The sequence below is a fragment of the Terrapene carolina genome, unplaced genomic scaffold (assembly GCF_002925995.2).
Source record: "Terrapene carolina triunguis isolate 2854851 unplaced genomic scaffold, T_m_triunguis-2.0 Scaffold93, whole genome shotgun sequence".
Taxonomy (NCBI): Eukaryota; Metazoa; Chordata; order Testudines; family Emydidae; genus Terrapene; species Terrapene triunguis.
In genome coordinates, this window is record NW_020664444.1 from 17,691,162 (window position 1) to 17,713,181 (window position 22,020).

Consider the following 22,020-nt stretch of genomic DNA (forward strand, 5'->3'; position numbering starts at 1 on the left):
TTCTAAGACATTTTATTTGGTATAATTTTGTACCCAACACTAATGTATCCATTTTTGAAATGTTAGATATAAGTATTTCTGGTACTACTGATCTGTCTCCTGTCCTGAAACTTCAACCATTGACAAGTTCCCAGTGTGTATTGCCTCCTCTTCTGAAAGGCATCACAAATGGTTTGTTTTGCAGTGTTTGTTTTGCAATTCAGGTTTGTTTTGCAGTGTTTTTTTTATGAAGAAGACAGGAGCTTAAAACAATGATGGTGGTTGTTCTTTGACAATTATTTCTACATTTATAATATAATATAGAAATGCTGTTAAGTGTTTTGGGCATACATAAGTAGCTTTTTTTTTTTTCTTCCTGGTATTAACGTCTGGTTGGCTCACTTGTGGGTTTTTAAATATTGCTTGCTGGTGTTAAAATACCTATTTTCTTCTATTTTATATTTATCCTGAAAGATTGGTATCTTAATTTCAGTCTTTCTATTTAACTGGGTAACAGTCAGTGTGATGTATCCTATAATAAATATGCCTTTTGTTTTAAAATACTTCATTTTTAAAGCTGATCTAAAATTTTTTCTTCTCTCCTTCCTACATAGAGAGGAAAAGATAGCAATCATGCGTGAAAAGCATACAGCTCTAATGAAGCCCATTGTATTTGCTTTGGAACATGTACAAAGCATCACTGCAGCTCCTGCAGAAACTCCTCATGAAAAATGGTTTCAGGACAACTATGGAGATGCAATTGAAAATGCTTTGGAAAAACTTAAGAACCCTTCTAATCCTGCTAAACCTGGAAGCAGCTGGATCCCGTTTAAGGAGGTACTGTATCTTCAACGTGCTAATAAAGAAAATTATATATACAATCTGATGACTTCTTCTGCTACATATGATTAAACTGATTTCTTACTTGTTAGTGGAATGACTAATGTACCAGTTAGTTTCTTCCTCTGTTTCATGAGTTTGAATGTCACATTATTTTAGGGCTAGATCATACCTGGTTGAATCTGGGAAGATTAATAAGAACAGATTTTGTGTCCTCATTGCACAGGCAAATATTTTTGTCTCAAGAGGGGAAGCTAACATTGGGAACTTGTTTAAAATCATAATAGGGCCAAATTAGGGCAGTGGTGCTCAAATTATAGTTTGCAGAATGACATGCTTAGGAACCAGGCAGAGGTGCGTTAGGACAAAGGAAATAACTTCTCATGGATTAAGTAGACTGCAGACTGAAGCAATGTGAGAGCTACCACTGCATCAATAAGCATCTGTCCTCCACTATCATCCGACTATAGGTTGGCTTCATCCCTTGCAATTTGGGTAATGTTCCATATGCACATTTTTTTTTATGCCCTCTCCAAGCCTTATAGGAGCTCTGCGATCACCAAATCTTAGTATTTTGCCTCTGCCACAAATACAGCTTATATCTTTACCCTCTCCATTACTAACCTTCCAGCCATTGGTAGTACTTTCCTTTTTTAACTTCCTACCTTCTAGTCTGTGGGATCCTGGAAAATGATAGGAGCAAACAGCTATTCCTTTCCTGTTTTTTCCCATCCTATCTCTTCAAACTTCTCCCCATCTCCTTCCCCATGAGCCTAGTCAGCTCAGACTCTGCTACTGAACACATTCCCTCTCTTGGAAGTCCAGCAGTGCTCCAGTCAGTTTTAACAGCAGTTCTCAACTTCTCCAGTTCTCTTTACATGACATGCTTTCTAGCACCTGACACCCTTTCTTAAAAATCTCACAATTCTTGCAGTCTCTCCTAGTTCCTCCAGGTACTGGATTTGCCATCTCAGTACTGGAAGACTTGGGCTGCTAGATCAAGGTAGGAAATACAGCTCTCTTCTGAAGGTTTCTTTGGTGTGACTTTGGGGTTATGAAGTAATGAGACTTTTATAATCCTTCCACCAGTGCATTTGGCTGATATTTTTCTACTGGTTGAAGCCTGCATTTGGAGCTTCAACAAGTTCCATGAACTACCATCCTGGAGTTGTTTTAGTTGTTTCATTAAAGGTCTCAACCCCAGGACTCTGTAGTGACAGTCTTCAATGTTGGCAGCTCTGGACCTGGCAGAACGTCTTGGTCACCTACTGTAATATGGGGCCTTTATCTGTTAGCTGTCCCTTGTGGCAGGATGGGGAGCTACACCACCTGACTCCATCCCCCTTATGCCACTGAGTTCCAGCTCAGGGCCCTTGTTTGGAACATCCAGAACCAATCCTTCTTAGTCCCTTGCTGCTCCCTGCTGCCTCCTACCTTTTTCCTCTATAGGCTTGCCCTGCATCTCCCTTTTTGGAGCGTTGGCTTCTCACCAGTTTCCTGGGATCCTCTCTGCAGTCCTGGCTCTCTGGCAGCTGCCTTTTCCCTCAGGAGTTCCCCCTCTAACTGAAACAACAAGGAGTCTGGTGGCACCTTAAAGACTAACAGATTTATTTGGGCATAAGCTTTCGTGGGTAAAAACCTCACTTCTTCAGATGCATAGAGTGAAAGTTACAGATGCAGGCATTATATACTGATCATGGAGAGCAGGGAGTTACTTCGCAAGTGGAGAACCAGTGTTGACAGGGCCAATTCAATCAGGGTGGATGTAGTCCACTCCCAATAATAATTTATTCTTTTCCCTCCGCAAAAGAATAAATGGACACAAATCGGACATCAGGAATGGTAACATACATAAGCCAGTAAGTGAACACTTCAATCTCCCTGGTCATTCTATTACAGATTTAAAAGTCACTATCATTGAACAAAAAAACTTCAGAAACAGACTTCAAAGAGAAACAGCAGAACTAAAATTCATTTGCAAATTTAACACCATTAATCTGGGCTTGAATAGGGACTCGGAGTGGCTGGCTCATTACAGAAGCAGTTTTTCCTCTCCTGGAATTGACACCTCCTCATCTATTATTGGGAGTGGACTACATCCACCCTGATTAAATTGGCCCTGTCAACACTGGTTCTCCACTTGCGAAGTAACTCCGTGCTCTCCATGTGTCAGTATATAATGCCTGCATCTGTAACTTTCACTCTATGCATCTGAAGAAGTGAGGTTTTTACCCACGAAAGCTTATGCCCAAATAAATGTGTTAGTCTTTAAGGTGCCACCAGACTCCTTGTTTTTGTAGATACAGACTAACACGGCTACCCCCTGATACTTGACACCCTCTAACTGAGGTACCTTTTATCATGTCCAGGTGCTAAACTGTCAAATTAACTGCCTCCCAGTTACTCCATGAGTTAACTTCTCCTAGGTGAACCTGAGCTGTCTCATTCCCCCTTGTGGAGCCTCTCAGAGGTAGGCTGTGCCCCTGACTCCTTCAGGGGGCTAACTACGCTCTGACACCTACATATCTCTCACTTCATACCTGCTAAGTCTTAGGATATGTCTTGTGACTCCTTTTTTGGTCATCTCCTATCCAGTTTTATTGCTGATGCTTTAGAAGGTTGTAGCAACAAAAATGCTCTTACAGGCTGGAAAAGGGAACTGAAACCTGTTCTATACTAAGATCTTACATTGGTGTAGCTATGTCTCTCATGGGTGTGAATAGTTTAGAGACATAGGCCAAGTCTATACTACAGACCTATTACGGTATAACTACGTCGCTCAAGGGTATGAAAAATCCATACGCCTGAGCAACATAGGTCAGTATAACTATCCCCATGTGTAGACAGCGCTGTGTCGACAGGAGAGCTTCTGTTGACATAGCTACCATCTCTCGGGGAGGTAGATTAACTGCGCTGATGAAAGAAGCTCTCAGGTCAGCGTAGTAACATCTTCACTAAAGCACTGCAGCAGTGCCACTATAGTGCTGTACGTGAAGGCAAGCACATAGCTATACCAACCTAACCCCCTCAATGTAGACAGCACGAGGTCAGTGGAAGAATTCTTCCAATCTGCCGCCTCTCAGAGAGGTGGATTTACATATACTGGCAGGAGAATCCCTCCCGTGAGTGTAGGTAGTGTCTATACTGAATCGTGGCAGAGTTTTAAGTGTAGACGTGCCTAAAGAGAGAGAGGTTGTAAATGACGTTGTCCAACTGTTAAATGGCCAGAGCCAACCTGGTAATTGAACTGGATTGGTAGATGGATGCTATTTAATATGTAAATTGGTTTTCTTGACATTAGCCTGTTCTGCAAAACAAAAGTGAGGGAATGTGCAGATTTCTTGGTAGCAAGTAACTCTCTAGTGCTCTGTTTTGCCCTTTTTTCTGTTCCCAAAACAGACCTAGTACCAGATCTTAAAAAATACAGGAACCTAGCCCCTTTTAAGAGCGTTCCCTTACTGTAAATACAGTTATCTCTAAGCCAAAACCTTTTCTTTTGTTAAATAAAAATGGTGAAAATGTTACTGTCTTTGATATGGTTTTGTCACCAATAATTATAAATATAGATTAGTACATCAATAAAATGGAAGAATACATGGCTTAAGAAAGCAATTCCTTCCTCCCCCCCCCCCCCCCCCCCCAAAAGCAGAAAATCTATTTGTTTTTGTAAATGTTTACCACTACATCAGCTTGAACTTCAGCTTTTTAACAATTTCTTTAAAAGGTTATGCTAAGTTTGCAACAAAGAGCACAGAAACGTGCCAGTTACCTCTTACGCCTTGAAGAAATTAGTCCTTGGTTGGCTGCCACGATGAACACTGAAATAGCACTCCCCGGAGAAGTGTCCGCTAGAGACACAGTCACGATTCAAAGTGTGGGGAGCACTATCACAATTCTGCCTACTAAAACCAAACCCAAAAAACTCCTTTTCCTGGGTTCAGATGGGAAGAACTACCCATACCTTTTCAAAGGTAAGACCTGGAAATTTCCTCAGGATTGTGTGTGTATGGGGGGAGAGGGGGGATTGCTAAAATATTGGGCAGATGCGTGTTTTATATGTATATTATTCAGGCTTACACTCACTTTAAGTTAGAGAGTAGCACCTCTAAAGTTGGAAAGACGTATTGTGAACATTGAGTGTGGATTGTGATAGTCAGCCTGGCCAAAAAACCTTTCAGGCAGCCCTTAAAATTATACCTGAACAGTGGATGAGAGACATTGTAGGTGTCCATATGTAATAGTGTCGATCATCCATCGGCTTTTCTTTCCACAAATGCTGTAAGATTCTTTGACTCACATAAGCTGCAGAAGAAGAGGCCTGTGGGTCCTTGTGGCTGTTGCAACAGAAAACAGAGTTCCAGCTGCAGCCTGTTTTGATCTTCCTTATCAGCTGAACTCTCTCACAAAACTCATGCAGTAGCCGGAAGAGAGAGCATCAGCCTGAGGCTTCACACATTCCTGTGAACAGTAGGGAAGTGCTCTGCAGAGCTGCCACTCCACTTGCATGCTTCTCCCATGGAGTTAGAACAGCAGCCCAAGCCCAAGGACTGTTCCATTAGCAAATATCCTATTGCTTAGGAACCCACTCTGGGCCTGGATAGATATGTAGCTGTTTTAAGTCTAAAATGAAATGTGCAGTTCAGAAATGCTACTTTGGGGGATTCATTTAAGGGGAAAGAGCTTTTATAGTTTGTTGTAGAAGCTAAATTTTAAACAGAATACTTTCTTAAATTTTATAATACAGGTTTAGAAGATTTACATCTAGATGAGAGAATCATGCAGTTTTTATCAATTGTGAACACCATGTTTGCTACAATTAATCGTCAAGAGACACCACGGTTTCATGCTAGGCACTATTCTGTGACACCACTGGGAACGAGATCAGGCCTAATTCAATGGGTGGATGGAGCTACTCCTTTATTTGGCCTTTACAAGCGGTGGCAGCAGCGAGAAGCTGCTTTACAAGCACAAAAGGTAACTACTGTATTTTAAACTAATTAGCACCTCTCAGAAGTGGAATATTTCATAAGTTGCTTTAAAACCTAAAGCAAATATTAAAATATTTTTCATGATTTTTATCTGTACATGCATTCATGCTGAGTAGATCTGTATGTTCATCTCTCATGGGGTTTGATCAGATATCAGGCAAAACTGTATAGTCAAATTTTGTCTTTTAGAGAGGAACATTTCTTAGGTATATCTTTAATTCTTGTGTGATACTTCAAGGGGAGGAGCATTTTTGTATGTCTAAAGTTAAAGTTACTCTAAACCATTTCAGTTTCTTTTCCCATTCTTAGCTCTTTTGTCACTTTACCTTCTGTAGCTTTAGAATGGGATTTTCGAAAGTGCTAAATGTTGTCCTAACCCTGCTGCTACTGAATTCAGTTGTAAAAGTCCCATGGACTTCAGTAGAAGTTGAGGTAGGATAGTGCTGAGTGCTTTGAAAATCACTGTCATAAATTTAAAAAAAAAAAAAAAAAAAAACCCTCCTGAATTTGAAATAGTTAGTCCAGGCGCTGCAAGTCATAATCCAGAGAGAGGATTATTTAGATTCCAATTTTTTTTTAGTCTGAACTGACTTCAGGATAACTTCGTAACTCAGTATTGTAGTTAGAATAAATAAGAGAGCTTTATAATGCAATTTCTTGTAGGCTCAGGATTCTTACCAGACCCCTCAAAATCCTGGAATAGTACCTAGACCCAGTGAACTTTACTACAGTAAAATTGGACCTGCATTGAAGGCAGTTGGGCTTAGTCTAGATGTATCTCGTCGTGACTGGCCTTTGAACGTAATGAAGGCTGTTCTAGAGGAGCTTATGGAAGCAACTCCACCAAATCTTCTAGCTAAAGAACTTTGGTCATCATGTGCTACACCTGATGAGTGGTGGAGAGTTACACAGGTAAGCTATAACATATATTATTTTCCTTTTTAAAACCATATTTTTGACTTGGGGGAGGGGCAGCAGATGCTTGGGATGCTTATAGCAATGGCACTCTTGTAGGGACAGGTGAGCTAGTACTATTGAATCATCACTTAGCAGAAGTGTGTGCTTTAATATGGATAGTTGGAAGAAGCAAGAGCGAGACATTGGGCGTAAAAGCAGAAAAAATGGTGCCCTAGAAAGAAGTGGAAAACCTGATTACCTGTATCTTAATTAGCCTGTTAATTGAAGTTCTTAAAGAAATGAGTGCTCTGTTGGTAGATGTCCTGAGACAATCAGTAGAGGAGAACTTGCAACTGACTGCTGTGAATTATCCTAAAAAGAATAATAATAATAAAATAATTAAGTGATTTTTTTTAAGATTCCTAAAACCAAAAACATGATTCTGAAATTTTCTTTAAAGTCATACGCGAGATCCACTGCAGTTATGTCCATGGTTGGCTATATAATTGGTCTTGGAGACAGACATCTGGATAATGTTCTTATCGACATGACTACAGGAGAAGTTGTACATATAGATTACAATGTTTGTTTTGAAAAAGGTAAAAAAAAAATTTTTTGTTTTATACATGTTCAAATATAACCTTTTTCTTAATAATTAAAAATCTGAATCTTTCTCTTGAAGGAAAAAGCCTTAGAGTACCAGAAAAAGTTCCGTTCCGGATGACACACAATATTGAAACAGCACTTGGAGTAACAGGAGTAGAAGGGGTTTTCAGGCTTTCTTGTGAACAGGTAGGCTGTGACACTTCTAGAAGTGTGGGGAACTCTCATCTGTTGTTTGTTTTGGAAATGCTTCCCTTCTCCTTACTGCCTTTTCAAAGTCTTATTCTATTCTTATTCTTTAAATGTTGTTTGATATGGAGGAAATAAGAGTATTATTTTGGGGACATTTTATATTTTTGTGAAACAAAAAAAACAAAAACAAAAAAGCGTGCAAGTATATAAAATTTAGCTCCAGATGTTGGCATGATCACAATGGTCCATTGTTTGGCAGGTTTAACTGACTTCTAAAAATTAGGCTCTCCAGATCAGAGCTATAAAGTATCATGTTTAGAATACTATGTTAAAATTTGAGATAAATGCAATGTAAGAAGCGCATAGCCCATCATACCTGCTAAAATTAGAAATAAGGCACACCTTTAACCATGAGTGTGATTAACTATTGGAACAAACTACCAAGGGAAGTGGTGGATTCTCCATCTCTTGATGTCCTCAAATCAAGACTTGGATGCCTTTCTAGAAGATATGCTTTGACCAAACACAGGTTTTTGAGCACAGTACTGGAGTAACTGTGTGAAATGTACTGGCCTGTGATATACAGGAGGTCAGACTAGATGATCTGATTATATCTTCTAGCCTTAAGCTCTATGAAGCTATTATGTCTTATGGGGATATAAAAGATGGTTAGAGAATTTAATACCTGAAAAGTTTTTGTATTCTAATAGTAAATTGAGGGGGTGTTTCTGGAGAATTTGTGGTGATGTGACAAAGAAGGCATTAAGTTTCACTGAAATCGTAACTTACTACTGAGCATGTTCAGAGACTTCTTTCAGCCGCTAAGAACCTTTTTCTTTATTACTGCATACCAAACAAATGAAGTAGCCCTCCAGGAAGACTATATGTATGTCAAACTTACATTTCAGACTTCAGCTTTTTTTGGTGTACTGTTGTGTTTTTTTTTTTTTTTTTTTTTTTTTTTTTTTTTTTTTTAAAGTGGTGAGATTTTTATTTGTTTATATGTTACACAAGGGGGAAGTGGGAATTTTTTTACTCAACCATAATTCTAATGACTGAAGGGATTTTGCTTAGTTGTCATTATCTTTCCTCTTCTTTCGCTACTACTTTTCTTCTCTCTGTCTTCCCACCTCTGCACCCTTGATGCACAAATAAGAAAAGAAAAATCAGCTTTGGGCAGAGACAAATATAGGAAAATTCAGCCCCAAAGTAAATCTTTTCAAAGAGTTAGGAGCTTGTGAAGAAAGGTTAGAATGCAAACTCTGGTGCAGCTGTAACTCAAGAAAGCGCTATTCGAACTTGCAGCTATAATTCAGTATATCCACCTTCAGGAAAGTTATGGATTGCTTTATTTAGCTATTCAGATATTAATGTCTATATTGTATTTAAAAACTGTCCTATTTTATGAGGATAGCTTAACCTGACTAAATTTATTAAAATGCAGGTTCTACATATTATGCGACGTGGGAGAGAGACTTTGCTTACGTTGCTTGAGGCTTTTGTTTATGATCCTCTTGTGGACTGGACAGCAGGAGGGGAAGCAGGATTTGCTGGGGCTGTGTATGGTGGTGGTGGCCAGCAGGCTGAAAACAAACAGAGCAAAAGAGAGATGGAAAGAGACATCACTCGTAGCCTCTTCTCTTCCAGAGTAGCTGAGATAAAGGTGAAGTAGTCACTACAGTAAAATGTCACATTATACTATCACATAAAACATTTTTAAAATGCTAGACGTGTCATGAATAGAAATTCTTCACATTTGAAAGTAGTTTTTGCATGTTAGAAAATAGTATTTGCTAAGAGTATAACACTTACAGCTTTTATTGAGCTAATTCAGGCCCAGATTTAGGAAAGTAGCACTGTTTAGGAAGGACACTTAAGAACACAATTAACTTTTAAGAACATGAAGGTTAAGTATGTGCTGAAGTAATTTCCTGCATTGTGCCACAGGGTTGAAATCTGAAGCCCAGGGCCGGCTCCAGGCACCAGCTTAACAAGCAGGTGCTTGGGGCGGCCAAGGGAGAGGGGCGGCACCTGCGGCAATTCGGGGGCGGCAGAAATGCTGGAGCCGGCCCTGCTGAAGCCTAGAGACATAGATCGATATTTTGATCAATCTTAAAAGCTTAAAACCTGTGAGAGTTGAGGAAACCTGTACCCATGGATTACAGCTGAGCAGCAGCACAGAAATGAAGTACTCCCTCTATCCATTTGAATAAGTAACACATCTATTTTTCTAATTTCTATATCTTGATTTATAGGTAAACTGGTTTAAGAACAGAGATGAAATGCTGGTTGTGCTTCCTAAGCTGGACAGTAGTTTAGAAGAGTATCTAAGCTTGCAAGAACAGTTGACGGACATTGAAAAATTGCAAGGCAAATTACTAGAAGAGATTGAATTTCTAGAAGGAGCAGAAGAAGCGGATCACCCATCTCATACATTGCAGCACAGGTATAGAAATACCTGTGCTTCTACAGTGCTTTTATTTGAGGATCTTAAAACTTTGTTTAATATTGCACTGTTAGCACATTGCAGCTTTTTATGAATTAGATGCTGTATGCACATTGGTTAATTTTATAATGGTTACTTCGGACCAGAGATTGACAGCAGTGAGAAACTTCTTCTCACAGTTCAAATACAATTTACAGAAGTGTTTAATATAGTCGTTTTAAACTTTTTATAATATGTAATCTGTGAAAATTATAAAATAGATTTTCAGATCAATTGAGTTAGTACGGCTTTGATCAGTGTAATTAAATATTTCTCATAGGGCGGTTAATAGATTCTGTGACTTCTATAACTCAGGTATTCTGAACACACCCAGCTGCAATCACAGCAAAGAGCTGTTCAGGAAGCAATCCAAGTGAAGCTGAATGAATTTGAGCAGTGGATAACACATTACCAAGCTGCTTTTAATAATTTAGAGGCAACGCAACTTGCAAGTCTTCTTCAAGAAATTAGCACCCAAATGGACCTTGGTATGAAATAAATAGTATTGTATCCTTCTCTTGGTATTTTTATCCATGAAAAAGTAATTGAACTAGTATTTAAAACCAAATGTTTTCTTAACAAATGACTTAAAAGTATGTTTGTAATACTCTGGTTTTATACATATAAAGATGTGATTTTAAATTATGGTCATATTACATATGTGATCACCAATAGTTACAGGAAAATAGTTAAAATTTAATCTCTTTCTTGAAAGGTCCCCCAAGTTATGTACCAGCAACAGCCTTTCTGCAGAATGCTGGCCAGGCACATTTGATCAGTCAGTGTGAACAGCTAGAGGGAGAGGTTGGTGCTCTTCTTCAACAGAGGCGGTCTGTTTTACGTGGCTGTCTTGAACAGTTGCATAACTATGCAACAGTAGCTCTTCAGTATCCCAAAGCTGTGTTTCAGAAACACCGAATTGAGCAGTGGAAGACGTGGATGGAAGAACTCATCTGTAACATGACAATAGAACGTTGTCAGGATCTCTACGGGAAGTAAGTTGACAGCACAATGGATTTCCCTAGTAATTTAATCCTTGCTACTTTCAAGATACTTTTATTTTAAGCAGGAAATGTAAAACACTAAAGTTTTGTTTTATGTTAAAATGCCATAGTCTTTCCAAGGAGTGTTTCCTTTTAAAGGTGCTATTGCAGCGTTTTAAAAAGAAAATAGAGAACATCTTTTAAAGTGTGGTCTCACAGCTTCATCCATGTAGTGACAAAACAGAACTATAAATATTGTTGCTTTATTTTGTGATTAATGGCTGTGCACAGCTCTAGGAAAGTGATTTTCATGGCTTAAAACAAAACAAAACCCTACACCACACCAAGCGGCGTTTTGGTCATGAAAAAGAAGTGCCAGAGACTCCATGAGGTCCAATAGGGATTTTGGTATTGTCAAATACTACAACGATGGGCGGTAGAAAAACACTAACGCACAGTGAACTGATATTTTAGCATGGTTAGTGGTTTTTAACGTTAATTGTACTTCTGAAATTAGGAGACTCCTGGCTTGTTGTCCACCAATTGATCCTGAGAATAGATTTTAGTGTTAATGCTGGATTATAATCAAAAGGCAAGAAAGGTAGGAAGTCCATTGACTTACATCAGTGCTGTTCTAAATTTATTGCCAACTCATTCCCTAAAGAATGTTGAAAGGTGACATTAAAGAAGGAAGACTTTTTTCCTTTTGAGTTAAAATAAGCATTGAGTATATTGATCTAGCCAAATGTATCTACAGTATTAGAGATGTTCTGGAAACAAAGGATCGAATTCTGGCTAATGAAGGGGAAGTGAACTTAAACTCTCCACCTCAATAAAAGGAGATGTATTCAAAACAAAAGCAGTGTTAATTTGCATTTGTATCCTGGCTTAGATCAACTCTCATGATTTTTTTGTGTGCCAGGGGAAATTTAGATGGACATCATGACTTGGGCCAGGCACTTGTGTATCAGCAGACTAAAACTGGTTGGAAAGAACTAAAATTTTCAGAAAGGGGTGGGGAAGGGGAATCTTGTGAATGTTTTGCCATTGTTTTTTTTGACCAAGAGACATGATCTGCACAGGAGCTATCCATGCACTATTGTACTCCATGTCAGGAGCCATTGAATGAGTTATCAGTCCATGATTTGACAGAAGAGCCAAAGTAGGGTGGCCATCCTCCACTTTGTTCACATCTAGAATTTGGCCCAAAATATTTGATGATTCGTGTTTAAATATGGAGTACTCTTCCTAGGGAATGGAATGTAGCTTGTTAAAGCTTCAGAAAGGAGAACTTGTCATTTTGCTGTCATTTTACAGGTATGAAATGCAGTATGCTCCTCAGCCACCTCCAACTGTATGTCAATTCATAACTGCTACAGAAATGACTCTTCAAAGATATGCAGCAGATATAAACAGCAGACTAATCAGACAGGTGGAACGTTTGAAACAAGAAGCAGTCACTGTGCCAGTTTGTGAGGAACAGTTGAAAGAAATTGAACGTTGTATTAAGGTTTTCCTACATGAAAATGGAGAGGAGGGGTCATTGAGCCTAGCAAGTGTTGTTATATCTGCTCTTTGCACCCTTACAAGGTGAGCAGTCTGTTATAAAATATACTATAGGTAGTTGATCTCATGGTCCCTGGATAGGGTGCCCCCTATGAGACCCTTTTCCAGCCCCCTTAGTGTACCCTTTCAAGTTCCAGGCCTGTGCCTCTACTTCTTTTTGTGGTCGGGTCTTGAGATCCAACCACTGTCTCTGGGTTACAGCCCCCTGGCTACCAACTGTGACTAATTCCGGAGAGCCAGTTGGGGTTGGATACTGCAAGGTTTCCCTTTTGGGAGCCTGTGACTGTATGTGTGTGATGCAGTGATGCAGAAACAGCTGATTAAAAAAGAGCATGATTTATTTTCCCCAACGATACCCAGTACTTAGAGAAGTGGATTTAAAATAAGAAACCTACATGCATATTTCCTTACCTAAGCTTTTAACCTCTTTATCCATGGCTCAGGTGAGTCTGGCTTATTCCCCATCTCTGAGTTGGGTGAAAAGTCTGTCCTGCTTGCAGCTTTTCCCCCCAGTCCCTGAATGTCAGTCACTGTCAGCCTTTTCACTGTCACATCCTGACCAGCCTCTCTGATCACTTCCCCTACTTTCCTGCCAGAAACACCTTTTAAACTGGTCAGGATTTTCTGATCTTTCAGGTTCTCCTTTGATCCCCGTTTAACTTTGGAAGAGTAAAACATCCTAGCCTGGATGGATCCAGCTAGGTGGTCCTTCCCCACACCACCACACTTGATGGCCCAGCCACTGTTATCTTAATTCCCTTGCATCTGCCTACCTAAGAGACTGTCTTATCTGTGTCATTGTTTTCCCTTTCTTACCTGACTCCTCAGAAACCCTTTTACAGCCTCCTTTGATTTCACTCTGTGCATTTAGGCAGGCAGCAATACACAGTTGCTGGGAAACAGTCACACAACAGGGAAACAGTCACACAGTATTCATAAGAAATATAACAGACATTTTCCCAGGTCATCACAGATGACTTTATATTCATTTTTTGGCCAAAAATGGTAATTTTTTTACACTTGAGTTATTGATATTAATATGTAAATTTAATATAATTTTCTAATTAAAGTCAATTTAATACTAGTATTAGAAATCTAAATTATCATATTGCCTAGAATATACTATAAAATATGTTGCCTTTTTTAAGATCTGTTCCATTCCATGTTTTTATGGCTAGCTTATCAATTTAAATGGTAGCAAAGTAAACTTAATATGCATTAGCACATGTGCTTTTACTTGTCTAACAAAAATATTGCTTCATTTAGACGTAATCTAATGATGGAAGGTGCCGCATCTAGTGCTGGAGAGCAACTGGTTGATTTGACTTCAAGGGATGGAGCCTGGTTCTTGGAGGAGCTATGTAGCATGAGTGGGAATGTTACATGCCTCGTGCAGTTATTGAAGCAATGTCATCTGGTCCCACAGGACTTGGACATTCCAAACCCAATTGAAGCATCAGAAGCAGTTCACTTAGCTAATGGAGTTTACATCTCACTTCAGGTGAAGTGTACTTTTATGCCATTGGTTTTTTCCAAAGACATCGGTGAAGCCATATAGTTTGTTGTGTTCCAGTAATTCTCCTAAAAAAGTATTTATAATTATTTTACATTATTACCAGAAGTCTTTTATCAGGAATTAGTCTTAAATATCCCATTTATTCCCTGACTCTCAACCTATTACATTTACTATAATTACTTAATATTTAAATGACTAAAACAAACTATTAATGCAACCCAGAATTTTGAAAAAAGTTACTATTTATTAATGAGATATAGAAGATGGAGATAGTAACAAATTAGTCAAAATAACAGCTCCATGTCTTGCTGTTATTTCATATTATTCCCTATCACTGGGAGTCCAAAAAGGTTTCCAAATAGTGTTTAAAATTTTTCATTTCTATTTATTTCTAGCTACAATTTATCCCCCTCCCCTCAAAAAAAAACCCCAAGCTGTTTGAAACACGCGAAAGGAATACTTTACAGGCCTCAGTTCCCAGACATGGGAGGGGGGAAATGAACTATCTTAATTTTACCCACAGAAGAGTGCTCACTGATAGAAACTTTTGACTTTAAAGGCAACTCTGAATCATATGGACCAATTACTTGGTTTTCACCAGCCATCCATTTGACTATGACAGGTGTGACTGTTGTATTTTTGAGGATTTTCGTGCTCCTGAGTCACTTTTCAAAAGCACTCTTTACCCATCTTTATAAAGGGCTTTGAGAGTCTCTGGAGAAAGGTGCTATTATATTATTAACCTGTGTTTCAGAAGCATGTATATAACTTAATTGCACTGAACACAAATAAGGCCATATTTCCTTTTGAGTTCTTGGATGAGACTTGAAAATCTTACTAAACTAAGCTAATTAACCTTCCTTTTGGTGCATCTTGTCTTGTTTTGGAGATGGAAGGCACTGGCTGATACCTTGCACAACCTGCTTTAGCCCTCTGATGCATTCTGCTTAGTGAAAATAGCGGTTCTCAAAATGAAGTCTCTGTACCACCAATCATCTGCAGAGCACTTGCAGTTAGTCCTTGCGGTGCTTTAACTCATTTCTAGTTGCTAAACAGCAGTCAGATAATCTAAGTCTACTTTAAATGTTTTCCAATTATTTTTCCATATAAAAAATGGTTATTTGCTACAGGGTGGTGGTTCACTCATCAGTGGGAGACTAGGTAATCTGCATAAGTCATGAAAAGGTGACAAGGTGGGCAACAAGACACTTTCTCTAAGATACTGCCTTCACTACTTAATGTTTTAAAACCCTTTGGTTTATGTAAAATGCCATTGGTTTAGGTTTAAAACAGCTACACTCAAAGTTTAAGGGCTTCCTATTCTCAATGTGTACGATAAAATATTTGAAGCAAGTTTCTGATCCTTTTGCTAGCCAATAGTCTATTGTCTTCAAACAACCTTTACTGTAGGTGGCATAATAATAACATAAATAAGGCATTGCATATGACACCTAAAAAGGGAGGAAGCTATTTTTTTTCTTATTCTTTCATACTTCTGACAGGAATTGAACTCAAACTTCAGGCAGATCATTTTTCCAGAAGCTCTTAGGTGTTTAATGAAAGGAGAGTACACTTTAGAAAGTATGCTTCATGAACTGGACAATCTTATTGAACAAACAACTGATGGAGTCCCTTTGCAAACGCTGGTTGAATCTCTTCAAGCCTATTTAAGAAATGCAGCTATGGGGCTAGAAGAAGAAACGCATACTCATTACATTGATGTTGCAAGGTAAATAGTTTTGTGTGTGTTTCCTTTAGTTCAAAGTCAATATGTTTTGCCCTATTCTAACCCACCGTATCCAATTCTTGGTTTGTCTTTAATTTGATTATTTGTTACATATGTCACCTAACAATGGATAATACTTAGTTTTTAATAGTAAAATGAGTATAAATGTGAGATTATGAAAACTTTTATATTTTAATCATCATAAATTAGACCTTACGATGCATTTGATGTTTGGGGTATTTCCCAAAGTTTATAGGCAACACAAGACCATTGTTTTAGCCAGAAATTTTAAAAGAAAAGCTTAGGAAAATATGGAGAGAGGAGATTTCAGGAGAGCAAGTGTCTCTAAAATCTGAGAAGGCTGTGAACTGGAGTGAGGAATTCATAATTTTTGCAGTTCCTGCAGCAGCCACGGTTTGAATGAATTTTCTGCAAAAGACTTCCTGGTCAGATAGAATCACCAGTGGCCATAGGTATTTTTGGTACCAAAAATATTTTAACCCCCTTATCTTTTTTCCTAGAATGCTTCATGCTCAGTATGGTGAACTAATTCAGCCAAGAAATGGTTCAGTTGATGAAACTCCAAAAATGTCAGCTGGTCAGATGCTTTTGGTTGCATTTGATGGAATGTTTGCCCAAGTAGAAACTGCATTTGGCTTGTTAATTGAAAAGGTATGGCTTTATATTTCAAAATATCCTTGAGGCATAAGACATTTATAAAACAAGAAAATAATTCTTTCCTTACTTTCATTCAGCTAAACAAGATGGAAATACCTGTCGCTTGGCGTAAGATTGATATAATCAGGGAAGCCCGGAGCACTCAAGTTAATTTCTTTGATGATGATGATAATCGACAAGTTCTAGAGGAGATTTTCTTTCTAAAGAGACTACAGACAATTAAAGAATTTTTCAGACTCTGTGGTACATTTTCTAAAACTTTGTCAGGTAAATATGCATTAATGTAAAAGAAACCATTTTTGTTTCATAGCAATAGGAAACCTCCCTGCTCTCCACCACTTTACCTGTGATATGAGTACAGAATGAAACTAATCTGTATTTCTGTAACTTACATATTTTAAGATGCTAGTGCCGAGAAAATAAATGTAAATTCTGTCATGTAATAACATTGCTGTCTGTACAGAAAATAAATGAAATTTTTCTAGATATACAAATGTTTATATGAAATATTGTTTATTTTTTAAAGGAGCAAGTTCACTTGAAGATCAGAACACAGTAAATGGACCCGTGCAAATTGTCAATGTGAAAGCCCTTTATAGAAATTCTTGTTTTAGTGAAGACCAAATGGCCAAACCTATAAAGGCATTTACAGCAGATTTTGTGAGACAGCTTTTAATTGGCCTTCCAAATCAAGCCTTGGGGCTTACTCTGTGCAGTTTCATCAGTGCTCTGGGTGTGGATATCATTGCTCAAGTAGAAGCTAAGGACTTTGGAGCAGAAAGCAAAGTTTCTGTGGATGACCTGTGTAAGAAAGCTGTAGAACACAATATCCAAATTGGCAAGTTCTCACAGTTGGTCATGAACAGGGCAACAGTATTGGCCAGTTCATATGACACAGCATGGAAGAAACATGATTTAGTGCGCAGACTTGAAACCAGTATTTCTTCTTGCAAGACTAGCCTTCAGAGGGTGCAATTGCATATTGCCATGTTCCAGGTAAACCATATGTAAACTCTTTCCAAAATTGTTCATCTAAAAATATGCTTCAGTTGTGTCATGCAGGAACATAAAATGCATATTGCTTGTGGAGTGTATAATGAACGTTGATAGTTTTTAGTAGACTTAATTTAGTTTTCAGTTTTTAAATTTTATTTAATACATAGATATGGAAGAATAGCATAGCATGCTGGTAGCTTGTGGAGCTAGCTGCTCTCAAGAGTGCAAACATGACCATTTATAATTTAAGTTTTGGAACTAAACATATATAAACCAGGAGGACCGGAGACACTGGATGTGTTTAATTAGGCCATAAATGTATTCTTATGTAAATGTACCGGCAGATACAAAAGTGTATGGTGCAGGTAATGCTGTAATCATTTCAGTGTGTATCTGGGGGGCTTCAGTCAGCCCTCTCCCTTACCCATTGTGGTCCTCAGCCAACCCGCAGCTTGGACCTCCCCCTCTGAATAGGGGTAAGAGAGGGCTATAAAGGGAGGGGATTTGGTTCCCTGCCGTACCAGTCGTGGGAGCCCCAAACCCCCACCTTTCCCACTCCTTTAAAGGATAGCTCCTTTAAATCCTTTACTAATCCATTTTATCGGATCTTTCTATCCCTTCCCTACGGAGTACCTGCACTGGACATCTGCCCCATGCTCCCATAATGAGTTGCAACATCATAGTCTAATTCCTTTTCCTGTTTGCCCAACTAAGCCTCTCCCCACCCCAAACCAGCTGTGTGGAAGGTAGGAAAAAAACCACTTGTCCAATCTGGTGATGAGGGAAAAATTCCGTTCCAGCCCCCTGAGAAAGGAGGAACTAGTGCAATGCCCACAGTGAAAAATCCACACCCCTGAGCGACATACCAACCCAATCCTCAGTGTAGACAGCGGTATCTTGACAAGAGAGCGTTTCCCATCGACATAGCTACCATCTCTTGGGGAGGTGGATTAACTCTGCCAATGGGTGAAGCTCTCCCATCAGCATAGTAGCATCTTCACTAAAGTGCTAAAATGGCACACCTGCACGGCTGTATGTGAAGACAAGCCCTTAATGATTTCTGCTATGTAGATATTTGGTTGAGTGTAGTATTGTGATAAGTCTTCCTTCTGGAATGTTTTGTATGTTTTAGAAAAGTGGAGCTGGAAATTGTTTTTTATTTTAAATGTGAATGAATTGTTTTTAAGAATCAGCAACAACAATTAAAATATCAGAGGGGTAGCCATGTTAGTCTGAATCTGTAAAAAGCAACAGAGGGTCAGTTTGCATCTGAAGAAGTGAGGTTCTTACCCACGAAAGCTTATGCTCCCAATACTTCTGTTAGTCTCAAAGGTGCCACAGGACCCTCTGTTGCTTTTAACAATTAAAATGTTAATTGCTAAACTGTTTCATAGATGTCTTCTCAAATATTCTGTTTGTTAACCTGTGATAAGTTAAAAATCAAGTATAAAGTGTAATCCCTTTTCCTTTAGATTAAGGGTACATATATACATATTTTCTGAAGGGTTAATAATAAATGGTTAATCAATTTAGTCCAACAGGGCAGTACATTATTTATATCCATGGCTTATAACCATCTGTATCACCTTCTACTGATGTTTATAACTATCTATGATGCCTGCTGCTTATATCTGTAACATATTTGCCATTTATTAATGGTTTAACCCTTTATAAATATACCCTTGATATAAAATGTAACCATAATGTTAGAATTAATGTCTTCTTATAAAAGTTTAACATTTTTGAAAGAAATGATATAAACTTCAATACAAATATTTTTCTGAAAAAGTGGCAGCATGAAGATCTCCTTATCAGTCGCCCACAAGCCATGTCCATTACTCCTCCACCCCGTTCTGCAATTTTAGCCAGCATGAAAAAGAAACTTCATACGCTCAGCCAGATCGAAGCTTCAATTGGAACAGTTCAGGTATTTTCTTGTTTTGGGTGTGTTTTTGCAGCATGCATAAATGTGAATTCTTTCTCATTGTACTAACGCAGTCCACACATTCCAAAAGTGTCCACCTCTTGCTCACCATGATTCTGGATATTAGCCATTGTGAGCTAACATCTTTTATGTGGACTTGTTAGTCTGAGTTGCCTTTCTTTGTCCCACCTTTTGCGTAGTATTCCATTACTTCATCCCTCTGCCTCAGCAGACACAGCATTCTCTGCTTGGGATGGCAGAAAATTTGCTCCATGACTAAATACTCAGATATACAAAGAATCCTTCTCCTGAAGGCTGAGACACTTATCCTTCAAGAGGAAGGATAGTCCCATGGGTAGAGTGGTTTTAAAAAAAAAAGTCTGTTTTTTGCAGTTTTTTGATTCAGCATCATTTTCTCAATATAGGAGAAGCTAGCAGCACTTGAAGCCAGCATTGAGCAGCGTTTGAAATGGGCAGGAGGTGCCAATCCTGCATTGGCCCCAGTCCTACAAGATTTTGATGCCACTATTGCTGAAAGAAGAAACCTTGTCCTTAAAGAAAGTCAAAGAGCAAGTCAGGTACTAAAGCTATTTCATTGATTAGTGTTGGTTTATTTGAGAATTTAGGAAAATTTGTTCAGCCCTACTAAGGTAGGGTTTGGAAAATCTCTCTCTGGTGCCAGTAAGGGCAGTTGACTATTTTTGGGAATTCCAGAGCTTATCCCAACTGCTTTTAAATTAGAAAAATTTAAATAATGTTATTGCCCATGAATTGACACAGTTGTTACTACTGCCTGCTTTGAGTGCTCTTGTCTAGAAGTAGACTTGCAGATAAAAGCCTAGAAGCATCATTGTGTTTTTATTTGATGTAATATGCAATTTAATTGGGGTGGTTCTCACTTTTTCTGCTTTGTAGGTTACTTTCCTCTGCAGTAACATAATTCATTTTGAAAGTTTACGCACTAGAACAGCAGAAGCCTTGAGTCTTGATACTGCGTTATTTGAACTTATCAAACGTTGTCAACAAATGTGTTCATTTGCATCACAGTTTAACAGTTCAGTCTCTGACCTGGAGCTACGTTTACTTCAGAGAGTGGTGAGTAAAGTTGATGGGGGAGACGGATTGTAAAATACAACATAATTACCAAACTTATGAATGGCTTCTCCACTTTATTTTCACTTCTTATTAGTTTTGTGTGCTTGTTTTAGCAAGGAAAGCGTATTGGGTTAAATCCGTTTAGCAGTAAACATAAAATGGAAGTACTTGTATAGTAAATTATTGTATCTAGATAGAGCTTAAAATTTTCTTTTTTCAGGGCACCAATCTTGAACATCCTATTGGTAGCTCTGAATGGCTTCTTTCAGCTCACAAACAACTAACCCAGGACATGTCTACCCAGAGGGCAGTGCAAACAGAGAAAGAACAACAGATAGAAACAGTTTGTGAAACAATTCAGAATCTGGTTGATAGTATTAAAACTGTGCTCACTGGTCACAACAGACAACTTGGAGACGTCAAACATCTGCTGAAAGCCATGGCAAAGGTAATGCCCAAAACTTCCATTGTTTTGTTATAGAAGACCTACCGAGTGTTCAAGGAAAAAAAAAAAAATTACCAGGGTATTCATGTTAGGCTACCTCATGGTATTCCCTAAAATTAAATATTTAATAATGGTGATTCCTGCTCATGTACATAGGGTTGAACTGATTAACACTTTGAGATCAAAGAAATTTTACGCAAGGGTATATTGAGTAAAGGGGTTCTGGAACATTGTGCAGGTATCAGGTCGGAGTGATACAGGTTGATCAGATATTGGTAGACCTAAGGCTTGCCTTTCTTGTACACATGTCTCTGTTTCTGTTTTAATCCACACGCGCACACAAACCTTTTACAAATTTTGTACATGTCCGACATTTCCTTTTCAAGTTAGATAAATCTGAAGAAAATTTTTCTTCTATTGAAATTACAGTCACTTATGTAAGTGGTGTTCATAGGAAAACCCATCAAAGGCTGTAGAAGCAGGGCAACTGCTAAGCTTTTCTATGATACAGAACAAAGCAAACATGAATCTTAACACCTAGTTTCTTTGTTTATAGGATGAAGAAGCCGCTCTTGCAGATGGTGAAGATGTTCCCTATGAGAATAGTGTTAGGCAGTTCTTGGGTGAATATAAATCATGGCAAGACAATATTCAGACAGTTTTGTTTACATTAGTTCAAGCTATGGGTCAGGTCCGCAATCAGGAGCATGTTGAAATGCTGCAGGAAATAACTCCCACCCTGAAAGAACTCAAAACACAGAGTCAAAGGTAAAGCTATATCTTCTGTATGGTTGTAGAGAATTTTCTTTTCTGTTTACATATGTAAATAAAACCAGATACACATAACATTAGGGTTACCATACATCCGGATTTTCCCGGACATGTCCGGCTTTTTGGGCCTCAAATCCCCGTCCGGGAGGAAATCCCAAAAAGCCGGACATGTGCGGGGAAAATAGGGAGGGAGGGCCCGGTGGTGCGGGGCCGGGGGCCGGCACCCCAGGGCCCGAGCCAAGCCGGGCGGGAGACGCCAGGGCCAGAGCCTCTTGGCCTGGGCCGGCTGGCCGCCAGAGGGAGCCGCTCGGCCAGGGGGGCCGGACTGGGCCGCGC

The 22,020-nt window shown here is 38.8% G+C and overlaps 1 protein-coding gene across 2 annotated transcripts in view; it reads left to right on the forward strand.

Annotated features, from left to right (window-relative positions):
* SMG1 (SMG1 nonsense mediated mRNA decay associated PI3K related kinase) overlaps positions 1–22,020 on the forward strand; it is a 117,676-nt gene that overhangs the window by 90,278 nt on the left and 5,378 nt on the right. For both annotated transcript variants that reach the window (XM_026650633.2, XM_029911304.1), the window contains exons 39-59: positions 594–816; positions 4,544–4,790; positions 5,564–5,793; positions 6,471–6,719; positions 7,165–7,303; positions 7,387–7,496; positions 8,944–9,162; positions 9,755–9,945; positions 10,300–10,472; positions 10,700–10,979; positions 12,285–12,557; positions 13,800–14,034; positions 15,552–15,778; positions 16,297–16,447; positions 16,531–16,720; positions 16,980–17,449; positions 19,239–19,376; positions 19,799–19,951; positions 20,289–20,468; positions 20,689–20,916; positions 21,470–21,681. In XM_026650633.2, the coding sequence (XP_026506418.1) occupies positions 594–816; positions 4,544–4,790; positions 5,564–5,793; positions 6,471–6,719; positions 7,165–7,303; positions 7,387–7,496; positions 8,944–9,162; positions 9,755–9,945; positions 10,300–10,472; positions 10,700–10,979; positions 12,285–12,557; positions 13,800–14,034; positions 15,552–15,778; positions 16,297–16,447; positions 16,531–16,720; positions 16,980–17,449; positions 19,239–19,376; positions 19,799–19,951; positions 20,289–20,468; positions 20,689–20,916; positions 21,470–21,681 (4,518 nt within the window). The remainder of the gene's footprint in view (positions 1–593; positions 817–4,543; positions 4,791–5,563; positions 5,794–6,470; positions 6,720–7,164; positions 7,304–7,386; positions 7,497–8,943; positions 9,163–9,754; positions 9,946–10,299; positions 10,473–10,699; positions 10,980–12,284; positions 12,558–13,799; positions 14,035–15,551; positions 15,779–16,296; positions 16,448–16,530; positions 16,721–16,979; positions 17,450–19,238; positions 19,377–19,798; positions 19,952–20,288; positions 20,469–20,688; positions 20,917–21,469; positions 21,682–22,020) is intronic.